The following is a 22,802-nucleotide window of genomic DNA, read 5'->3' as shown; positions in this document are numbered from 1 at the left end:
AGGCGTGACTGGCGGGTGATGAAGTGATGGACACAGCAGCTCTGATCAGGGGGAAATTAATTCAGTGCTCCTGTTGACTTTGTGTTGCTGAGCAGGTATGTGTGCTTTTTACTGGAGCTTCCATTCAACATGTCGGGAGTGTGAGTCTCTTCACTGCAGGAACACACACTGTGATCCCTGTGTGTGTCCTTCTCTCCTATGACGCCTCTTCAAGTGGACGTCAGAGGTCAAAGGGTCAGCAGCTCAAACAGCCTCTGGCCATGGGATTCCCCAGAAGAAGAACATTTACTCACAACTCCAACAACACAACCAGTTACTCACAGAGCGTCACGCTAGAGGACTTCTAAGAAAACATTTAATCCTTACTTGTGAAGTCAGACGTCAGACAAATAGTTGTGGCTCAGAAGTGTCTTGTAAACTGGAAATCTGTCCGTCTGCTCCTCCTGTGTCTCCGTCTCTTTGTGTCCTCTCTCCAAAGCCTGAAGACAACCAGCCTCATGTCACTCTGTGGTTACATGTGAGTGTCCATGAGGACAAAGAACTGTCCCGTTCGTCGCTGCATAAAAGCAAAACATCATTGTCCTTCTGTCTGTGTAGTTTTGTAATGTCCCTGTTCAGAACCTTGAATCTACCTGGGTCTACAAAAGACAAACTCTTGACACTGCTGAACTACCTTTAAATACAATAACTTTAATTAATATTGCTTAAATACTTTTTGATAGTTTTAGTGTTATTTTTACTTTTAGCAGTACAATTTGAATAACTAATTCATCTTCAGCAGCTCATGATTAATCTGTGTTTTACCATTAATATTGATTATTATCTTAATAATGTATTATTAGGGCACTGACAGGCACTGACAGACATTATATTTAGTATTTTTTTCTTCTTTTTATTCTAGGAACAGTCCAACAACAGTTCAGTTTTTTGTGGAAATACGTAATGGCGGAATGTTATGGATAACGCAACAGGAAGTCGCCAATCGTTGACGTTACACGTTCGAACATATCGCCTTAAAATGACGTCATCTCAACAACTTGGAGATTCAAATTGGGGGGCGTTCGATTACACGTCATCAAAACATGAAGCATATGTGTGATGTCACAGTGGGAGGAGGAGGGAGGTGACGTAGGAAGAGAGAGAAAAACTAAATGTGTGTGTGTTTTTTGTCGTGTCACGAGGTGCAGACTTTATCATTCATATTGAATATTGACATAATTCTTTTTTATTCATATTGATTATCACCTTTAGACTTTTTTATTATTATTTATCAATGTTGATTATTACTAATATTACCTTGTCTGAACCAGTGGTTAAATCCAGGATATATTTCCGGTATGGTGTGACGTCAGTGGGCAGGTAGTGCGCTCAGCTGACTGGAGGGAGGGGCTAGCATTTAGCATTTAGCTGTTGTTGTTAGCTCCGCGTGCAGTGTGTGTGTATGGTCCCTGTAGATCTCAGGGATTCGAACCCTCAGTGCAACATGTCTCGGTTCAGCTCGGACGTGGAGGACGAGCCGGACACACCGCTGCTCCACCGGGGACACGAGGACAAAGTGCACAGAGGTAAGAACCGCTAGCTCCTTAGCTCTGGTGCTAACCCTCATATGTAGCATGTAGCTTCGTGAACATATGTTTCAAACCTGCGCTGTTTCTAAAGTCTCATCGAGAAGAACTAGTTCAAACTCCAGCAGCTGGGGGTCAACACAGAGAGACGTGCATCACAACAACAACAACACAACACGAGCACTGACTGACACTCTTTTTTTTATCCACAACAACAATGAACACAGGGCGGTTCAATGTAAAAAAGAAACTCATCCAGTGAGTTAAGAGTAACACAACTGTTTGTGTTGCAGGGCTAACAAACTCACATTGAAACACAACTTTTTATATTAATGGTTAAACAAAACCTTTACTAGTTGCTGCATTATAACTTCAAACAAAATTCCATCGTGGTGGTAAAAGTTTGAAAAAGTTTAGGGTGAATTCTGTTTTGAGGAAGCAAACTTATCACAACTTAAAAAGTGAAGTAAAAGTTGCAACATCATATTTTCAATGATGTGCAGGCATTCAGATTATATTCTGAAAATAGAATCACTAAACCATTACAAGTAAACGTGCTTATCGTGCAGATTGAGCCAGTGTTGTGTTGTTTAATCTTAATTATGTGTGTTTATATCCAAGTGGTGCTCAGTGGTGTTGTTGTTCAAGCTGGAGATAAATTCGAACTATTATAGAATATGTTTTTTGTTTAAAAACTTAATCTAAATATGTGTAGGTGTATTTAGTGGAGTGAATTTCCATCTTAAATGTAACTGAGTTGAGCTTAAAGGATTTTTTAAAGTAGAGTTAAATGCTTTCTCAAGAAAGTACTTAAACACAGTACAAGTACTTTAACAAATAACACAAATTATACCATTAATTAATAAAACATTACTTTACAAAAAGCTTTTCTTAAACGGTTCGTTGTCCTGTTTCCAAAGGAAGATGTAAAAAAAGTATTATCTGCTCCGTCCACGCTCATCCTGTTTTACATCCTCCAGTCACGAGTGGAGGGACATTCAGCAGGAACAGGACGGAGCTGAGAGAGAGACTCATTATCTTTTATGAGTTTAAACTTTTCATAAATCATATGCAAGTTAAACTGCTCGGCTCAGCAGAGCAAGAGGTGAAAAGACAGAGGGAGAACTGTGCTTCACCACTTTATCATGAGCACTAATATGTTAAATCCACCGTCCTTCTCAGGCACTAAATTATACTTATGAAAATAGCCTGGAGAAGACCTGACAAATACAAGAGTGAAGAACTGAAACGACTAAAAGAACGATTTTGGCGTTTTGCTGCTTTTATAATGAACAAATCGTTTATTTCCAAAAGCTTTTGATGTCGAATATTAACCATGTTTCCTTTGATCTAATTTAAAAACTCAGCACGGATCGAATTAATACTTGCGCAGTATTATCAAACATGTTATCTCATCTCTCTCTCTGCAGCTCCAGTGTGCTGCTCCTCGCGCTATGGCCTGGCCCTGCTCTCCTCTTACGGCTTCTTCGTGGTCTATTCTCTGAGGGTGAACCTCAGCGTGGCCATGGTGGACATGCTGAACATCACCCACCAGGCCGACGCCAACCACAGCGGCACAGTGTGTCCGGCTCATGCAAACCCTGCACGGCCCAAACACAACCACACGGTGAGAGCGAGCGGGAGTCACAACATGTGATTCTATTAAGATGATTCACTGTTCCCTCAGAGCTGCTATGGTTTAATCCCAGTTTAGAGAGTTTCCTTCATACGTGTAGAAACAATGACGATGGTGGAAACTGAGCAGCGTCATCGATGAGGGGCTTTAAAACGACCTTTGGAAAACGATGAGTCACACTGCGACCACGTGTAATCGAAGCACGTCAGAGGCTAATGAATCAAGAGGCCGGAGGTGACGTCATATTCAGAAGTTTGTCAGTTTCAATAAAAAGGATCCAGGGGACAATAACATTCTGGTTTGTCCACTGTGTCTGTTCGAGGATTTAAGGGCTCTAAAAAGAAGATAGTCACACACATGATTCAACTTTCAAACAATGAGAGTTCGATTCCTGCCTTTATTTCTTTATGATGCTTCATCGTTGTCCCCCTGGCTCCCGACAGGCCAGCGTGTACGACTGGGACTCGGAGACGCAGGGCTGGATCCTGGGCTCCTTCTTCTACGGCTACATCCTGACTCAGATCCCCGGCGGCATCCTGGCCGGCCGCTACGGACCCAAGTGGCTGATGGGCTTCGGAATCCTGGGAACTGTGGTGTTTACACTGCTCACCCCCGTGGCTGCCGACTTGGGTGCAAGCTATCTCATTGCTGTCAGGGTGCTGGAGGGCATCGGAGAGGTAGGAGAAGAGGAAATGACTCCTGCTCAACTGTTGTTTGTAGCATCAACGTAAACTGTACTGTCACTGTATGTGAAATTTGCTTTTTTTAATTCAATTATCAGTATTAATCTGTCTGAGCTCCCACAGCCAGACCCATGAATCCAGAGCTAGTTTGTCTACACCTATAATCAGATGATTGGTTGTACGTGTGTCCTCCGTCCCTTCATGTGCTCCTTTGTCTTCAGGGAGTCACGTTTCCTGCGATGTACACCATGTGGGCGGCGTGGGCCCCCCCGCTGGAGAGGAGCCGGCTGCTCACCATCTCCTACATCGGTAAGACCACAGCAGACAGGGGGAGGACATCGTGAGACAGTTAAAAATGTTCATATGCATATAAAACTGTAGCTTTTAGAACTCATACAACACATTACACAACTCTTACCTCTCTGTGTGTGTGTTGACTGGACTGGTCTCTCTCTCTCTCTCTGTTTGTATTCATCCCTCATCAGTTCCACTCTGTGATTCACAGCTGTTTGTATTCTCTCCTCCACCCTCAGGAGCCCAGCTGGGGACGGTGATATCTCTTCCTCTGTCTGGTGAAATCTGCTTCTACCTCGACTGGACCTACATCTTCTACCTGTTTGGTAAGTCTGCCAGCATGAGGGGAGGGGGGGAGGGGGGGGGGGGGGGGGAGAGAAATCCACCATGTCCGCATAAACCAAATGCTGATGTTTTGTAAAGTCTCGTAGGAGCAGTGGTGGACTAACTGTCCCTCGATCTGATTTAAACTTACTGCAGAGTGCTGCCTTTCAGCTGCTCAGCACATGGCCCAGAAACATTTTGTTTTATGCTCAATATTCATAGTGTTTTTACAAAATGATGGATTTAAAGTAATGCCAACTTCACATCTTACATGATTGTTTTATTTTAATGATTAAACCTAATTGTAAATACACACTACACGTCTTTGCCCATCTCTCTGCCTGCGAGTGGCGTCTCCACGTGGACAGTTTGCTTTTGTCCTTCATCTCTCGTCCTTCCTCTAAAGACAGCGTGTCACATTTCAGAGGAGCGGTTTCAGCGTCTGGAGCTTTGTTCCTCTTCCCTCTGTGGAAACAATGATTTAGCAAAGAAATGTGCTGACGGATGGATTCTCTGAAGAAGTCTGGTTTACTTGCCCGATTTAACCCCCACTACACCTCAAGCTCCTTAACACATGACACGCAGATTGAGCCTTTGTTTACTTACTATACTATGTTTTTTGTATTAAAGCTGAATCTAAATATATGTAGTAGAGAACACTGTCGTAGTGTAAATTAATCATGAAGACTTTTACCATCATTATACCATAAATAACATCATTAATATAGAAAGAGCTTTTCTGAAACAGTTCATGTTTCCAGAGGGAAATGGAAAGAGTCTTTTAATGGCAGCGTCCTCATTCATCCTGTTCTACATCCTCCAGTCACGAGTTGAGTTTATCTCCTCTGGGTTTGACGAGATTAGAAATAATAAAGATGCTTGGTTCAGGAAACAGAAATTCTGGGTCCTTCACGTGATGGAGGATTTAATCAACGCAGGCCCTCGACCTTCACATGTGGTTTAAGAAGTCTTGTGTTCCTCCAGGTGCTAATGGTCTGCTGTGGTTCATCTTGTGGGCGTTTCTGGTCTTCGACAGTCCCAACACTCACCCACGGATCTCAGAGCGGGAGAGACTCTACATCACCAACTCACTGAAGAACGAGGTATCACAAGAAACCAGACATTTCAAAACTGAGAACCGGCTGCAGGTTCAGTTTTCTGCCCGAACGCGTGTGAGCCAGAGACTAAAGGAACCGAGACAGGAATTCAGATTCAGTCTCGAGGTTAATTCAACTTAATCCATGATCCAGAAAATCATTTAAGTTTTTTTTGGTCAGGAATACAAACACTGTTTTACATAAAGACTCATGAACGGAAATAAAGATGTTCCAGTGCAGTTTATTTCAATCGATTATTATTACACAAGAGACAAATTAGATTTGTGATTATTTGTGTGCATTTAGCCGCTGTTGTGTAATTGTAGATTATATCTCAGATTGTCATTTTGATCTCAGATGAACTTCCGTCCGTGGCAGAGACAGAAGCTGCAGTGTTTGATGCTTTCAGGCGTTTCCGCTCCAGCAGATCTCTGATAATAATGTTACATAAAGCTATTCTCTTATTAGTCTTCCTCAGCTGTTCGGTCATGACACCTATAAAGATCTGTTTCATTAAGACTTTCAGCTGCTTTCAATCCTCTACATGTTCACACTGATGCAGGATTCAATGTGTGCGTCGACCTTCTGATTCTCCAGATGTGTGAAAACAACAGGTTCTTAAAATGTTATATGAATGGAGGTTATTTAGTTTACTAGTGAATTATTATAAACTGTGAATATGACTCTAGACACTGATAAACAGTGATTATTATTTAGTGTTTTTCTGTCCAGCAGGGGGAGGAAAAGTTACCAATAAAGAAGCAGCAGCTTATAGAACAAACACTTTTCTCTTCTATGAGGCTTGTTTTCATTAATTCAGTCAAACAAAGTCAAACTTCACGACCTATATTAATATATTTACGTTATATGTTAGTTCTTGCAGAAGTGTGTGTTTTCAAGTGAGAACTTCCTGATCCACCTGGTCCCTGTGTTCCTCTTCCCTTGTGATCCAGCTGTCCACATCTGCAGGCCACATCCCCTGGAGAGCCATCGTGACCTCCAGGCCTCTGTGGGCCATCGTCGTGGCTCACTTCTCCTACAACTGGACCTTCTACACCCTCCTCACCCTGCTGCCCACCTACATGAACGACATCCTGGGATTCAGCATCCAGCAGGTGGCGTCAGCATCACACCTATTAAAGAACGTGAACATAATGTGATCACAGCTTCTGTTCTACTGTTATTTTGATTAAAGAATTTATCTAAATCAGAGTGAAAGTTCATCTTCTCACCTTTGTCAGAAACTGTGCCAAGTCGTAGACAAGGGACATGAATGGATCAAATAAAAATGAATGAAATGTGTTAATAATAAATAAATGAACTCACAATGTGTTGTTGTCTCCCGTCCACCACAGAATGGTTTCCTCTCCGCTCTGCCCTACCTGGGCTGTGCGGTGTTCGCGGTGCTGAGTGGGCAGATTGCAGACTACCTGAGGGAAACCTGCCGGACGCCCACGGTCACCGTCAGGAAGGTGTTCTCCCTCCTCGGTAAGAAAACACCGGCTGAACCCTGGATTCTGTTGCTCTGATTGGGGAGAAGAGATGCTCACAGTGGTTCCTCTGCAGGTATGATCGGGCCGGCCGTGTTCCTGGTGGCTGCTGGTTACACCGGCTGTGACTACGTCCTGGCGATCACCTTCCTCACCATCTCCTCCGCTCTGGGTGGAGTGTCGGCCTCTGGATTCAACATCAACCACCTGGACATCGCCCCTTCGTGAGAAACTCCTTCACTGGAACACCTCTGGGAATATAGAAATATTAAAAGATTTGTCTTGCGATTTAATACATTTTTTTGATGTACCTGCTATAAGATCTTTATATGAATAATCTCAGCATTATTAAAAGCAGATCTGTGTAGGACTACTTTCTAAAACACATTAAGTACACATGACATGTATTGTGTTAAAGCTGATATTATACAGTTTATTATCATGACAATAAATGCTTCAGTTAGTTTCGCAGTGGAATTAATCCCATTTAATAATCTGTGTGCTCATCTCCACAGGTATGCTGGGATTCTGCTGGGAATCACAAACACCTTTGCCACCATCCCTGGCATGGTGGGACCAGTCATCGCAAGAGCCCTCACCACAAATGTAGGACTCACACGTAAACTCACAACCTGTCTGGAAACGTCACGGTTTCAAAGCTCGTTGATAAATCATCTGAACATGGTGATGAGTTATGAAGAGTTAATTTGGTAACTAAACAAGTTTAGGCTAAATGTCCTCATTTGAAAAACAGGACAATGTCAATAATCTGAAATGTCATTTAAATTCTGTTCCTACCAAAAAACACCTTTTATCAATGTTTGACTTTTGGACTCACCGTGAAAGTGACTCAGTTTCTATCCCCAGTTGCACCAGTTACTCTCCGCTCTAACCAGTTCTGTGCTGCCTCTCCTGCAGAACACCATAGAGGAATGGCAGACGGTCTTCTACATCGCTGCCTCCATCAACCTGGTCGGAGCGTTGTTCTACACCGTGTTCGGCCGGGGGACGGTGCAGCCCTGGGCCGTCCACACGTCCCTGCCTCTTCACGGGGACTGAGGCGGAGGACGAGCTCCGGACTTGGACGTGGGACGATGACGGTTATTCGGACAGACAAATCACAATCGAGGGTTTATTACAGATAGTCGGGCGGCGCTGCTAATTCTCAAAGCTCAGTAACAGTGAGGAAGAGCCTTGATTGTTTTTCTGTGGATGTGGGTCGTGACCAACCTGCAGTGACAGAAGCAGATTTGCACTTTGAGTTCAGCAGAAATGTTTTGGAGACGAAATAACAAATTGAGCCAAGTCAAAGAAACACTGTTCAGCGTCTCAGCATGAGGGTCAGCTCTGTTATTAACTAGTTAGATAAGAGAATCCTTTCAGTTTAGATAGTTCAAGCTTGATGAGTATATCGTGATGAACAAGCTGTGAAACACAAAGGATCCCACTTCCTTTACTTTGTGGTTTCCAGGGTTCCCAGTTAAAACCAAATTATTCCTCTCACTTGTTATTTCTGCTCGAGCTCTTTTACCCGTCTTGAGTTTTATTGCCAGAGTGAAAGTCCACACTCTTCAGAAGGACGTTGTCTCACACTTTTACATGTACAGTTTGGGATAACACAAAAGCTGCTACACTACAACCCTTAAGGAGGTGCCAGTAATGCCTCGTTCACAGGAGCCAAACGTTGGTTCTTCACTTATCGTCACCAGATGAATACGTGACGACCGCAGCCAATGACTCAGAAAGTCTGAACTTTGTTTAAATGTTAAAACGGTTAAAAATGTTTTCTTTAGAACAACAAACGTGTCATCTCCAACCAGGTGGATACGGTCTTTTTGTTTTAGATGACGGCTGCACAGCACAAATGCCTTAAAGTGACACCTCATTATATTATATCAAAGCTTTTTGTCTTTAACGAGCCTCTTTGTATATTACTTCAATACACTTTGAAGTAATATACGAAGGCAACTGGACTTGAGATCCTTCAAGATGTTTTTTCCCCCCCTCAGTCTTTTTTTTAACCATTTCTTTGTATGTACTTGCTCAGACGTGGCAGTAAAGGGATTTTGTGTGTCCACCAGTGTGTGTTGTCTTCTCAAGTTTAGTAGCAGCCCTGAGTTAAAGCCACTGGAAAGGGCCGGTCATGACTTTCCAGTCTGTAACACTAAGATGATGTTAAGCTGCAGGTGTAACCAAAGGGAAAGAAAGAGGTTTCTGACGGACACAGCCTCGTTTCATTCACAGGAGTTTGGGCCAATTCTCAGGTATCGTGAAACCGGGACTAGAGAGATCCGGTTTTCTCCCATAGGTTTTGACCACAGAGACAAAAATTAAGTTCTGGAGCACAAGTAGCAAGATCGTCCCATTTCAAAATGGAAATGTCCTCGTGCCTTATTCCATTATCTTAAAAGGGATCGGACAGTTCAGGTGTTTTATTGTTTCCTTCTGTTCTCTGCTCTTTTCTTACTTCAGTTTTACATTCATGTTGAGATTAAAGGGACTTTTGTATGATATGCTGTAAATAAACTACACCAAGTGAAATCAATGTAAACTTCACCCTGGGAACCTCCCAGAGAGAACGTCTTAATTCAGTGTCATGTTCTGTAAATACTTCATCATATAAAAGCTAGGCTTCAATCTCAGGTCGTGTTGTGTTTTTATTTCATTACGTAGCTTCCAACCGATGGAACGACATCTTTCACACCTGCTTGAAATATAGAACAAAACCTAATTGTAAATTGCACTTGTAGTAAAACAAGGGGTTTAACATGAATAACTGAATATCTGCCACAGAAGTAAAAGCATTTAAAGTAAAGAGGTAAATATCATTTAACTCTGATTCCCTGGACACATCGAGAAGCAGCGAGGCTTTCCCTCTTCACCCTGATCCAACTGATTCACAGCATTCACACTATTATACATGTCTGTACTTCCACAGATGAAGAGGATCATAAGCTACTGCTGCAAAGACGTGATACTGCTGAAGGCTGATTGTTAGAAACCTGGAGCTGAAGATAAGACTGAATAGAAACCAACAGACCTGATAAGCCTCTTGGACGAGGTCTCCAGTAAACTACACACAAGTGTACTACAACTTACAGTGTTACACGTTTCACTACTGCGCTAGGAAATGTGGGTTATGACCAGAGAACCATCCCAGCTGCTTGTTGAACGGTGGATAACTTCAGTTCTGTGAAGGTCGTCAGGGTTCAAGCTCCAACCGAGTCTCTCAGACGGACTCCTGAAGCACTTTGATTGGCCTGTTGCTAACTTTGCACTGGAGAAGCTTAAATCGGCTTAACTGCACCTTATTGTAAGATGGCACGAGCCGAACCTTAAAACATGTTTCAACAAAGACATGGTTAGTTTAGTTTCAGTGTGTGACGGGGGGGGGGGGGGGGGGGGGTGCTTTCAACTTTACAGGCCAATAAAAAGTCCAACAGGAATCTGAGCATCTGTACAATACACACCTTTGTCCACAGGATGTAGCTGCTGGTGCTGTAATAGATTGTACTGTCATTATTTTGTAAGGCTTAAGGGCATTCTGCCACGTAGTTAAGGGGCGTGATCTCATATAATAACAGGAAGTACTTAAAAGTAATTTCATCATATTAGATTCATTCCTTATCGCAGCGTCATGACTGGCAGAGGGAAACCATGCAAGGCTGCGACTCCTAAAACCGGTTGTGCCACGGGCAAAACCACAACTGGAGAATATCAAGAGAACGGCTTTACAAAAGAGAAGCACAATGCTACAACCACGGAACAGAAACCAAAGGGAAGGAGCCAGAAAACACCGAACCGCACGAAGGAGAAGTCATCGGAGCGGAGCAGTCAAAAGAAAAAGACCAAAACCTTCACAGAGGAGATGAACAAGCTACCGACAGACGACACCACGGCTCCTTCACGAGGTGCAGGAGCCAGAACTGCTGCTGGAAAATCAAAAGAGAAATCTGTGGTTGAGCAAACAAAACCACAGCCGGAGACAACAAAGGACACAACACAAGACTCTGCAACGGCTGCAAAACCAAAGAAACGTCCCGGCACAGCCAAATCAGAGGGGAAGACAAAGACCACAAAAGCAGAGGACACCATCAAGACGTCTATTGATTCCCCAAAACCAAAGAAATGTCCCGGCACAGCCAAATTAGAGGAGAAGACAAAGACGACAAAGCCAGAGGACACCACCAAGACTTCTATAAAGTCCCCAAAACCAAAGACCTGGGCTACAGTGGACTCTCTTCTCTCCACAACTCTGGGGAAATTGAAGATTAAGAGAATAGAGAAATCAAACACAGCAATAGTCGTCAATAAATTGATAGATAACATAATCAAGCATTTAAAGGAGAACACTAACTGCTTCACAACAGCAGAGCCGCTACGCACTGGAAGCTACTATGAGCATGTAAAAGTAAGTTTTCTCGGGGAAGGTGGTTTGAAATTAGAAGTGAACAAACATTATGATGCAGTGTCTTTAACAGTAAAGACGTATGACAGTGATGTTTTGTGCAAACAGATTTCTAAACCTGATGAATTTGACATCATGCTGTCCATGGATGTTGACCGGGTGGACATTAAACCATTTGGAGATAAAGGAGCCTTCTACATCGTGGCTTTAAAACGTGGCAACAACCCGCTGAAGAAATTTCAGGACGGGGACATGTTATCTGCCGGTGAAATGTTGACAGAGTTCAGGGACGAGGTGAAGAAGTGCGCCAAGGCTTTTCCAGGCAAGTACCAATATTTGAATATGTACTTGAATTAGAATTTCACTCTTTATTAATCTGCAGCATTTTTACTCATATTTTCACTCCAATGTTGGAGTCCACCTGACTCTGACTTTCACTCGCCCCCAAACCTCAAGGATGTGTTAAATTAACACATTATATTAATATTATACTACATTACATTGCATATTGCAATTTGACACTGGTCACTGTTTTGCATTTGCATTTCACTTTTTACTTCACCTTTTATATATTTTTATTTAGATATATTTACATCTAAATAAATGTTAGTTTGTATAAATATTAGAAAAAGTGAGTAAATATATATTGTTTTTTTTATTGCTTCTTATGTGTGTTGTATTTATTGTGTTTTTATGTTTCTATGTTCATTGTATGCACCAATAACCAGAGCAAATTCCTGGTAGGTGTAAACCTACTTGGCAATAAATACTTTCTGATTCTGATGTTGTGTGATGTTCAAATTGTCTGTCATTGCTTCCTATTTTCCACTTTCAAATCTTCATTTAAGTACAAATAAAAAAAAAAATTGCTGACTTTCCATTGTGCTTCTCTGTTTTCTCAGAATGGAAGGTGGACAGAAAGAGACCTGGCTGTCCTGCAGTGACCCTGACGACTACAGTTCAGTCTGTGGTCGTCTCCCTGGATGTTGTCCTCAGCATCAAGGTCAAAACACGCTGGCCAGATTTTACCCAACACGGCTTTCAAATCGATAAATGGCTGGGGACTAAAGTGAAGCAGGATTACAAGAGACAGCCATATTATCTTGTCCCAAAATACGAAGGCAAGGGAGCAGACGTGCATGACGGCGTTTCAGCTAAAGGTGAGGAGCTCCTCTGACATTACTTAAATAAACCCATTAGATGTTTCATGAATTTTGTTTTTCTGTGGACGTGCTCTTCCTCTGCTGCTCCTCTGTCCGTCCTGGGAGGTGGATCCCTCACTTGAGGCTCTGAGGTTTCTACGGAGGATGTCACATCTTGTTAAGAGCTAGGAGACCAACTGAGATTTGTGAATAATGGGCTTTACAGATTCAATGTGATTGGATGATCCACCCTTTGAGTATTCTGTCTTCTCCAACACACAGATGCTTGGCGGGTTTCATTCTCTCATGTTGAGAAGGACATTCTGTTGAAGCACGGCTCGGAGAAGACGTGCTGTGAAAGAGAAGGCCAACACTGCTGCAGGTCCGATTGTGACTAACACATTTCTCTTTACGTAAAACACTGGATGGGGTTTTATAACTACATGTGCTCTAACTTAAACTCAATTGAGAATATTCTCCTTTTTCTTGACCTTCAGGAAGGACTGTTTAAAGCTCCTGAAGCACCTTCTCAGTCTGCTGAAAGAAAAAGAAGCTTCATTTAAGAAGTTCTACTCCTACCTGGCCAAGACCACCCTGCTCCATGCCTGCAGCTCTAGAGTGAAAGACAGTGACTGGAGCGCCTCCAGCCTGAGCCGCTGCTTTCTGCAGCTGCTGGAGGACTTTATAGGACATCTGGAGAAATGTGTTCTCCCCAACTTCTTCATCCCAGATCAGAACCTCCTCGTCGGCATTGACAAGAAGAAGTGCCTCCTCCTGGCTAGTTGTATCGAGGAGCAACGTGACAACGACTTTCCTATTTTCACTTGTTGGCTTCATAACAATGAGGAGTAGCTTGACTAGAGACTTTATCTGAACCTTCCGTTGACATTTCTGTTGCAAAAGGTGCCATACAAATAAAGAGTATATGATTACTACATGTATTATTGACTTTAATTTTCTATTAAATTTGATTATTCTTCTGCTTTACAATGAAACATTGGAGTTCTTATCAGATTGTGTTTTAGGTAAATTGAAAGCAAAGTCTGCCTGGAGTAAGAAATACACATTTAAGCATCTATAACACTTACAGTAATTAATTAAAGAATAAATAAAATAATTTCGGCTGTCGTGTGGATTTTTTATAACAGCCTCATTTTACATTAGTTCTTTTCTGCGCTTTTGTTGCCGACAAACTTTAAAAAGCTGATGAGACAAATAGAACCCCCCCCACACACAGCACTTCTAGATAATCTTACATTTGCAGGGCTGAGCCGTTTCCTGTTCGTGTGCTGGTGCAGACGACCTCTTGAAGCCGATGTGGGGCAGAGCTTCCTGTGAAGAAACACAAGGTGGTTGAGAACCGATGAATACACTTCTTCCAAGTCTGAATGATGATAATAATACAAGGACATTTACCTTTGGTATTTTCCAGTCAATAAGGAAATGATGCAAAGCAGATTTAATCATTACTGTATTCAACGGCGGCACAGATACGTCACAATGTCAGTAAAATATACAGCGCCGGGTCGCTTCTAGAATTTATTGGACTGAAATGGTGTCAAGAAATGACGCAACAAAAACACTCAGACACAAAACAGTGCTGTGAATTACAAATCAGAAGAAATCTGTACAAATTATGCATATTAATCATTTTTAAAACAGGAAGTCAACTGTGTTTAATTATATGAATCTAGCAAAAATAAATAAAATTGTTTATATATATATATATAAAAGAAATTACAAGACATTTTCAGATTCTGCTACGCAAAAAGAAAATGAACATTAGTCTTTTTAGAACACCAGACAGATGAATGAGTTTATATGAACAGACTTTTGTTTTATGTCAAAGATGTAAATGATAAAGTTATATATGAGTCATATGAATCTGCCGGGGGCTGGTGGCACGTGTGGACTTGTGTAAATAAACAATTACGTATTAGAAACCCCAGTTTTGGTTTTGATCTTTGCCTCCTCTCCCTCCCCGGCCCCCTCCCCATCCTCCCCCCCCTCCGCCTTCTCTCCCACCACCACCCCCTCCCCATCCTCCACCTTCTCTCCCCCTCCCGCCTCCCTGTCCCCCCCTTGGACCGTCCAGCTCCTTCTCCCTCTTGTGCTTCTCGTACCTCTCTGCCATGAGCACCAGCTCCTCAGGGACCTCCTGTGATCAAAGGACAGAACAGATTCTTATGAGTGTTTGCAAGATGATCATAAAAATCTGGGTCTGGTTCATTTAATGAGGTTTCATTTAGGCAAAGTCCTAGTTTATCATGATTTATTTACTAAAAACCATCCTGCCTGATATTGCTTTTTAAATTGGAAGTGTGTCACACTGTTTGTGAATGTGAATATGTGTCACCTGTCCGGCTCGCTCCAGGATGTGAATCAGTTCAGGGGCCATCCTCCAGTTGTCTCTTGTTATCAGGGTAATGGCAGCGCCCGAGCGTCTGGATCACAAAAGGACCAACATCACAAACCAGCCCAAAGACATCCAGACACTGGCAGTGTATTTCCATCATGTGTCCCCAGAACCCAATGACCCTTACCCAGCTCGGCCAGTGCGGCCCACACGATGCACATACTCCTCTATGTTACGTGGAAAGTCAAAGTTAAAGACGTGTGTTATGTCGATGACGTCCAACCCCCTGGATGCCAGGTCGGTGGCGACCAGGATACGAACTCGACCTGGAAGATGAAACACATTTATGGTTAAGCCTGTACTTGTGACAGCCGAGGTGAGATCACCAGCCAACCACCGAGACTTTCAGTTTCCGCTTTCGGAGAAATAGAAAGCTTATTTTCTAAAGCCACATTTCCTTCCAGAGACGTACTATCTTTAAAGTCCTTGAGAGCTTCTTCGCGGTCACACTGGTCACGGCCGCCATGGAGACTCTGCACGGCCAGACCCTGCAGACACATGTCGCTGGACAGGTCATCACACCTGAGATGACATGCGGGTGGAGAAACAGCCATACCCACAGAAACCCGTTAGTGTGGGTCTTACAAGCTGTCAGTCACCGTGTGATTAGCTCTGGTAGTTTCCCGTAAGTGAGCAACTTCCTACTCACATGAGCTTCTTGCCAACAAAGATGAGGACTTTATCCTCCGGCAGCATATCTCTGATGAAGTCAAACACGTAGGACTTTTTCTCTTCTTCGTGGACGATCAGCACGGTTTGCTCCACCGTGTTAACCGCCTGAGAAGCACGGGAGTGGTTGTAACATGTGGCATCTTGATTTTACATATTTCAGCTGAAGCACAGAAACAGGAGCTGAGTAAGTGTCTATTCAACACATGCAACGTTTCACTCACCGCTAGGTCCAGGGTGCCGACGTAAACCATCATGGGATTCTTTAAGTAGGACTTGGACAGTCGTCTCACACCAGTGGGCCAGGTGGCACTGGAACACAGGAATTTACAGTAATAAAAGATTGTACACCAGATAACATTTACAAGTTAAATCTACCTAGCAAAATAAACAAATGCAGGCATTGAATTTGTTTTTAAAAAGTTTCTATTATCTATTTTCCCGTGGAAAATATGGACCAATCTAAACTTTTCTCTGTAGAATGTTATTTGTTTTCCGACTGTATTAATTCATGTATTTAAACACCCTTCAAGGTCTTTTTTGATGTTCTCTCTCGGGAGACATCTGTCCACATGTCCTTGTGTCCTGATCAATGACAAACACTTGGACCAGGTGCGTCATATGACTCATACCTGGTCATGACAGTCTGTCGGTCTGGGCGGATGTCCAGGAGAATCTTCATTATCTGAGGTTCGAAGCCCATGTCCAGCATTCGGTCGGCCTCGTCCAGCACCTGTTTGCAACCATCAAGAAATCATCCACAACGTTTAAGACAAAGAAAATACCACAGATTCCAAAGACTAATGTTCACAGCTAAGACTTTAACAAACAATCAGGCACTGATGTTGCTCTTCATAGATGACTTCTACTGGGTTGAGCCTTTAAAATTGAGAGTCACCCTATGACCAGTGGACCCATCTAAACTTTCACCCTCCTCAAACACAGACCAACATGCACAGACACAAGCAGCCGACCAGGTAGGTGATGGAGCGCAGATTGATGAGCTCGTTCATCTGTAGATCGTGTAGTCGTCCTGGCGTGGCGATGACTATGTCCACTCCGTGCCTCACCAGGTTGATCTGGCCTCTTCTATCCCCTCCACCATAGATGCAGATACTGGGAGAGGGAACAGAAGAACCGTCAAAGTCACCTTGCTTCTACAGTGCAATTAATTACTGGTTCAAATCCAACGCTTAATGATTCCTAACATAAAGACCTTTTGTAGCCTTTATAGCTGTACTTGTTGCACTCCGTTTCGATCTGCAGGGCCAGCTCTCTGGTGGGAGTCAGCACCAACATGCCAGGACCCCTGCGATCGGCGCTTGGTCTACGAAGGAAGGAAACAAAAGATTTTGATCGGCAATAAAGTAAAAAAAAAAAATGGAAATGAAAGAAATCTAACAGTAGGTTCAGCCCCTAAGAGTTAAGGCACAAGAAACGGATCTGCTACTCACACAAACTGCCCGTCCATATGGATGAACCCTGGCAGCAGGTAAGCCAGAGTTTTCCCGGTTCCTGTCTGAGCTATGGCTATCAGGTCCTCTCCGCTCATCAACACGGGCCACGCCTGAGACTGAAGCAAACAAAAACATCACAATAGATACTGCTACAGTACTACCGTGACAAAATTAAATTGATTTAAAAAAAAAAAAAGCTCCATTAGAACTTCTACAAACCATCCACTCTCCATCAAGAGTGGTTCTCTTTCCTTTGATAGAGGCCATCTGACCAAGCTTAAAAGTTGACATTTAAGTCATAATGTCAAACTTTCAAATTAAACCAAAGCATCCCTAGATATAGACTTTCTAACTGGTCATGTTCAAACTTGAAGATGTAAGATTACAAATGTCACATTGGTGTGAATCTATTTAAATGTCTTTGGACGATGGGAGGAAGCAGGAGAAAGACCGCAGACAGGGGGAGAACATTCAAACACATAAACCCGCCTGAGCCGGGAATCGAACTGGGAACCTACCTGCTGTTTTAATTTAGGATTTCTTTAAAAACAACATTTGAGATCAACACATTTGGAAATACACGTTTCGATTTACAAGCAAGAGATTAGAGCAATTAATAAAACTGTGGAGTCATTAGAGATGCAGTCAAGGCATTTTAAAACACACCCAGATTTATTTATGAGATAGAATGGCTCAACCCAAACAAAAACATGTGCCAAAGAAAACATGAAGTGAAACGGATGGTTCAGGATGTGATTCAACAGCAGGTGTTAATGAACATCGAAGGCAGATGGAGTAACAAAGTTACAGCCCTTTCTCACACTGTAACCACATTACATGACTCAGCAGCTACGTGATGACTCAAAGAAGTGATACTAGAATCCACTGAGCCAAACCTCTTCCTGTGAAATGAAAGTGAAATCAGTGAGGGAGGTGATGCAATGTCATTTCCCTGCACGACACACTCTGTCTTTATTTATCTTGTATATTCAGTAGGGATGCACCCATATGGAAATTCTTGGCCGATACCGATATTTAAAATAACAATCTGGCTGATAGCCGATACCGATATTTGTTTATTTTCTTTTTGTTGTTATTCATTCACCCTTTTGTGTCAGAAAAATAATTAAATCATTATTTAAAAAGCACTATTTAAAATATGTTCAGCCCTTCATCACTCTTATCTTTTAATGAGCACAAATTTAATCAGATTTATGAAACAATCTTTGATTTAACTAAACTTTATTTAACAGAGACATATTATGCCCATTTTACCGCAAGTTGAAATGGTTCCTTGGGATCTTAATGAAATGACTGTAACATATTTTGGTCAAAATACCACAAGGATAATTTAAAACAGCACCTTTTTACCCTGTCTAAAACAGCCCTGTTAAAGTATCATTATAGAGAACGCTCTTCTCATTGATTTACGTTAGCAGTATTGCCCGTTTATTAGATGTGTTACGGCTTCTGTGTGTATGACGTATGTTGTCAATTCCCTTGTTACCTGTGCATGAGACGGATGAATAGAGCCGATGCACATGAGAATAAAGTACTTAAACAGACGCTACGCTCATACTTTTTACGTCAAGTTACACTGTGTGAGTCAAGATAACTTAACAAGCCCTCCTCAGTTTGACCTGTTTTTAGTGTCGGGCAGAAATCACATCGCGTCAACACCCACCGCGTCCAGAGTGGCCGCCGCTGACCGCGGACACCGCCCCGCGGTCCAAGAGAAAGAAAGCCCCCGCACCAGCGACGCCGTGAGGCGCCACCGGATGAGGACCTCCCGGTGCCGCGCACTGAGCCTCCGGCGGCGCGGAGAGGAGGGCGACGGAGCGACTGCTCCCCCAGCCGCGGCACGTGCCCAGCGGTTTTACCACAAAATGAACATCGGCCAATGATATCGGTGAAAGTCAAGTTTATTACCGATAAGCCGATATCAGTAAACGAGGCGAATATCGGCCGCTACCGATGTACGACCGATAAATCGGTGCACCCCTAATATTCAGTCAAAGAATGATAAGTTACTTAATGAGTTGGCCCACGCACCGCGCTCCTACCTGGATGGGGGTCGGTTTGACGAAGCCCACTCGGTCAATATTTTCCATGATCTCTGGATAAGGTTCAAACGCCTCCAGGAAGGTGCGGCAGGGATAAGGAATGGGTCGCTTCTCCCCGTCCTCCTTCAGGTCGTCCACAAAGATGTTGTTATTCTCTTTCCTGTGGAGGAATTGTTTTAAAGAGTAGAACTACTGAACTAGAAAGAGACGATTGCACACCACGTTGAGCTTTACGGTTCAAGGACCACAGTTTTCCAAAAACCACGTCAACATTAGTTTTGTTCTTTGTTTACGAGACAAAGAAATATTCAATTTCCAAACCATTCCCAAATAAATTAACTTAAATGGAGGAGTATAGGACACTGACAGAGAGCTAAACTGAGTTGAATGATTCTGGTCTTGGGGTTCAACGTAGTCGTTTATCAACCCCTTGTTGATAAACGCCCCCCCCCCCCACACACACTTATTGTAAAGCACTGAAGACTCAGAACAACTTACTATTTCAAAGACATTCTTGCCTGGACCTGCTCCAGTAGAGGTACATATAAACAGTGCCACCTTTGTGTCTGAGGCTGTACTGGAGGTTGGATGTTTTGCTGGCCTGTCCAACTGGTTTTTGACTAGTCTTATTATTCGCTATGTGCTATATTTGGCATTCGCCTCTCCCTCTATCAATTCCTATGAAGTGAACATGTGGTTTATTTTAAACCTGCAGCGAACAAGCTGAAGTGAAAGAATAAACGTCACTGTCAGAATTACCTCCATTCACAGACGTCCTCTGCCAGCAGCTTGGATACACTCTCGGCCTCCGTGTAAAAGTTCTTCTTCATGGGTGGGAGGTCTGAAGGAAGTCAGACATATTTAAAACCACATTGATAAAACGTATCAAAACAAACCAGCCCAGAAAGACTAGTTCTTCTGACGACAGCAGGTGAGGCCTCACCCTGCCACTTGATCTCTTCATACTTGTCCTTGTTCTCCCGGATGGCGTTCCAATCTATGGATGCTCTGGGTGGAGTGTCCCTGGAAGCCTTTAACTGGTCAGGAGACCAGACTGAGCCATTACTTACTCCTCCATGGCCTCCTGCCTTGTCAGCCTCTGACAAAGACATCAGCATAATGCAGGAGATGTAATTACAGCTCTAAGTGTAAGGACACTAACGCTCGGAAGAATTCAGGTTCATGGTTTTATAGAAAAATTACTTTGTACCGTTGCAAAATCTAGAGTTGCCTTCTGTCAACAAGTGTTCAATCATCTCCTTGGCCTTCTCCTGGGCAGCAGAGGAGCCGAAGATGAGCACCTCCCCATCATAATCCCCCCGGTTGATCTAAAAAGAGAACGGTAGAGGAACACGGGAGACGTGTAGCATAGCACTCAAGACTTATCGCTGTGTCACACACAAACTCAGGAAAACGTCTGGAATACCGGGCGCAGGCGGGAAGTCCAGTGTTTATGTTCCAGGGTTCATACACATTTTGACCAATGGACTTCCATGACTTTTCAATAACTTTAAACCAAATTTCCATGACCAAACATTTTGTGAAATAAGCGAAAAAGTTACAAAATGTAGTATTTAAACTAACAATGACAATTCCAAGGTATATAGTACACCTTAAAAGACACAAACCCAAGTAAGCCTTCTTATATTTTGAGCGTATTTATTTAAAAGCATATAAATTATTTAAAACTCTGCATAAATAAACGATATGAAAATATGAATATAACAAATTTCCATGAATTTTTCAAAACTTTTGGGATCTTAAGTTTTTCCATGACTTTTCCAGGCCTGGAAAAAACACATTTTAAAATTCCATGACTTTTCATGACCGTAGGAACCCTGAAGTTCTTATCACATTAGGTCTTATCACTGAAAACCTCTCACATCTCTTGAAATCATCGTGAACTACTTCTATTACTAAACTGTATCTTCTTCTTACAGTTTCCTGTACGTCACATGTCGGAGGCATCACCACGAATACTCCGAAAACACCCAACCGTATTCTGACATGGAATCACTCTGACATGTTATCAGGTAGGTGGGGGGGGAGTTCCAGAATACAGTCCAGAGCCTGTCTGAAAGCAGTTTAAGAACATCACTGAACACATTGAACTACACTGATGAGGAGTTTTTCTTTATTTCTGGTCACGACACATCACGAGTGTCCATCATCGTGAACTTTCCCTTCGCCTCTTTGAGAGAAGACCTCATTAGCAGATCCACCTGCTGGTTCTCTTTTAATGTGCTTCTACATTTAGCAACTGATTGAGGAAGTTTTGTAAAGTCTCCAGATGTGATGAAAGTAGGACTTCTGTCTTTAACAGCTTTTTAAACCAAAGTTGAAAAATAGGTCTGGTTGCTTTAGGACCAAGTGGAATAGAATGGAACATTGATAACAAGCTTTATGAATCTTTATGAAAAGTTGTTAAATACTAATTTAACATCATCCTACCTTGATGCTGGCTCCGGAGCATTCTTCAAGTTCACGGATTTTGGCTCCTCCGCGACCTTCATCGAGAAACTTCATTTAAGAGGCTGGAAATATCTCTGTGTACATTTATTTGACATTCAGGTGTAAATATGTGCGGGAAAATCTCTACAGAAACTGGTGAGCTAGCTACCTCCCGCGGGATTAGCATTAAAATAGCTAGCTACCTCCCGCGGGATTAGCATAAAAAAACTAGCTACCTCAAGCGGGATTAGCATAGCACAGCTAGCTACCTCAAACGGGATTAACAGCGAAGTCCCGAACACCTGCCGCTGAAAGTAGAACCTCTTCCCCGGCAACAAACCTATTATTCTCCCGATAGAAGCGTTTTCCACGGTGAGGGTCACAGGCGGGTTGAAGTCCGACCTTACACCGCCCCGTCTCTCCCGGGTTCCTCCGAAGTCCGTGCCCGGGGAGAAAGGGCGGCCCTCACGTCCACCCTCCTGGATTCGGTGCTCGTCGCGTCGCTCGGATCTCCATTCCCTGGTGCCTCCGGGCCGGGGGCCTCCGAACCTGGATCCGTCCCTCTCACCGTGGGACACCCGTTCCCGTGGCCGGTCCTGGCAGGGCGGTCTGGGCTGCGGTCTCTGGAGGGCTGGGTCTTCTTCCCAGTCCGACATGTCGCTTCTCACCTGCACGAGGCCTCAACGACTCGCGCCCCCTTCACGGCCCCTTCGCGACCCCTTCATGACCCCTCAGCTCACCCGGAATTTACAGCTTTTTACATTTAAAACCACAACTTAAGAATGCGTGTTATAATATGGGAAATGTATTTATTTAGTTTATTTACAGACGTCAGTATTCATGATTGAAAATCAACTAATACTATTTATTATGTCACCCGCTTTTCAATTCAGATCTTTTCACTACGTTCACACTTCAGGGCTAAGTGCTCAATCCTGGTTTTATTCCTTGATCTGACTTCTATACGTCACTGTTCATGTCACCTATTAGAATGAACTGGTCGTGGCCAAATGTGACCTGCAGAAGATCTGGAACAAACATGGAGGCCACACATGTGAGCCTTTGTTCCATTTTCCTCTTGATATGCATTCAAACGCTGATTCAGAA

General features: G+C 43.1%; 3 protein-coding genes across 3 annotated transcripts; 2 read left to right on the top strand and 1 right to left on the bottom strand.

Annotated features, from left to right (window-relative positions):
* The first annotated feature begins 1,361 nt into the window (after window positions 1-1,361).
* Window positions 1,362-9,731, top strand: slc17a5 (solute carrier family 17 member 5). The gene is made up of 11 exons (XM_062400994.1): window positions 1,362-1,565; window positions 2,996-3,192; window positions 3,645-3,878; window positions 4,106-4,193; window positions 4,418-4,504; window positions 5,487-5,605; window positions 6,553-6,714; window positions 6,955-7,087; window positions 7,166-7,313; window positions 7,605-7,695; window positions 8,008-9,731. Exons 1-11 carry the CDS (start codon window positions 1,442-1,444, stop codon window positions 8,146-8,148), a joined length of 1,524 nt encoding a protein of 507 aa, XP_062256978.1. The 5' UTR covers window positions 1,362-1,441; the 3' UTR covers window positions 8,149-9,731.
* Window positions 9,732-10,725: 994 nt separating this feature from the next.
* On the top strand, window positions 10,726-13,572 carry cgasa (cyclic GMP-AMP synthase a). The gene is made up of 5 exons (XM_062400989.1): window positions 10,726-11,500; window positions 11,606-11,819; window positions 12,400-12,657; window positions 12,922-13,021; window positions 13,137-13,572. Exons 1-5 carry the CDS (start codon window positions 10,727-10,729, stop codon window positions 13,489-13,491), a joined length of 1,701 nt encoding a protein of 566 aa, XP_062256973.1. The 5' UTR covers window position 10,726; the 3' UTR covers window positions 13,492-13,572.
* Window positions 13,573-14,575: 1,003 nt separating this feature from the next.
* Window positions 14,576-22,402, bottom strand: ddx43 (DEAD (Asp-Glu-Ala-Asp) box polypeptide 43). Its single transcript, XM_062400979.1, has 16 exons — window positions 22,036-22,402; window positions 21,696-21,751; window positions 20,455-20,572; window positions 20,188-20,343; window positions 20,004-20,085; window positions 19,245-19,404; window positions 17,179-17,297; window positions 16,941-17,051; window positions 16,699-16,840; window positions 16,357-16,457; window positions 15,949-16,036; window positions 15,705-15,832; window positions 15,468-15,577; window positions 15,183-15,321; window positions 14,996-15,083; window positions 14,576-14,797 (listed from the first exon to the last, which is right to left on the bottom strand). The coding sequence occupies exons 1-16, from the start codon at window positions 22,349-22,351 to the stop codon at window positions 14,576-14,578; spliced, it is 2,136 nt and encodes a 711-aa protein (XP_062256963.1). The 5' UTR covers window positions 22,352-22,402.
* Between the last annotated feature and the right edge of the window lie 400 nt (window positions 22,403-22,802).

Source organism: Platichthys flesus, chromosome 12, assembly GCF_949316205.1.
Source record: "Platichthys flesus chromosome 12, fPlaFle2.1, whole genome shotgun sequence".
Classification (NCBI taxonomy): Eukaryota; Metazoa; Chordata; class Actinopteri; order Pleuronectiformes; family Pleuronectidae; genus Platichthys; species Platichthys flesus.
This window is presented reverse-complemented; position numbering and strand designations above follow the sequence as displayed.

Excerpts from the sequence above, each read along its gene's own strand:
- slc17a5 (XM_062400994.1), top strand. The coding sequence starts at position 1,442 with ATGGTCCCTGTAGATCTCAGGGATTCGAACCCTCAGTGCAACATGTCT. Across the intron at positions 4,505-5,486 it reads CTACATCTTCTACCTGTTTG|GTGCTAATGGTCTGCTGTGG; the intron begins GTAAGTCTGCCA and ends GTGTTCCTCCAG. Across the intron at positions 7,088-7,165 it reads GAAGGTGTTCTCCCTCCTCG|GTATGATCGGGCCGGCCGTG; the intron begins GTAAGAAAACAC and ends GTTCCTCTGCAG.
- cgasa (XM_062400989.1), top strand. The coding sequence starts at position 10,727 with ATGACTGGCAGAGGGAAACCATGCAAGGCTGCGACTCCTAAAACCGGT. Across the intron at positions 11,820-12,399 it reads GTGCGCCAAGGCTTTTCCAG|AATGGAAGGTGGACAGAAAG; the intron begins GCAAGTACCAAT and ends CTGTTTTCTCAG. Across the intron at positions 13,022-13,136 it reads GAAGGCCAACACTGCTGCAG|GAAGGACTGTTTAAAGCTCC; the intron begins GTCCGATTGTGA and ends CTTGACCTTCAG.
- ddx43 (XM_062400979.1), bottom strand. The coding sequence starts at position 22,351 with ATGTCGGACTGGGAAGAAGACCCAGCCCTCCAGAGACCGCAGCCCAGA. Across the intron at positions 20,086-20,187 it reads TGAAGAGATCAAGTGGCAGG|ACCTCCCACCCATGAAGAAG; the intron begins GTGAGGCCTCAC and ends GACTTCCTTCAG. Across the intron at positions 15,084-15,182 it reads GGCCGCACTGGCCGAGCTGG|ACGCTCGGGCGCTGCCATTA; the intron begins GTAAGGGTCATT and ends TTTGTGATCCAG.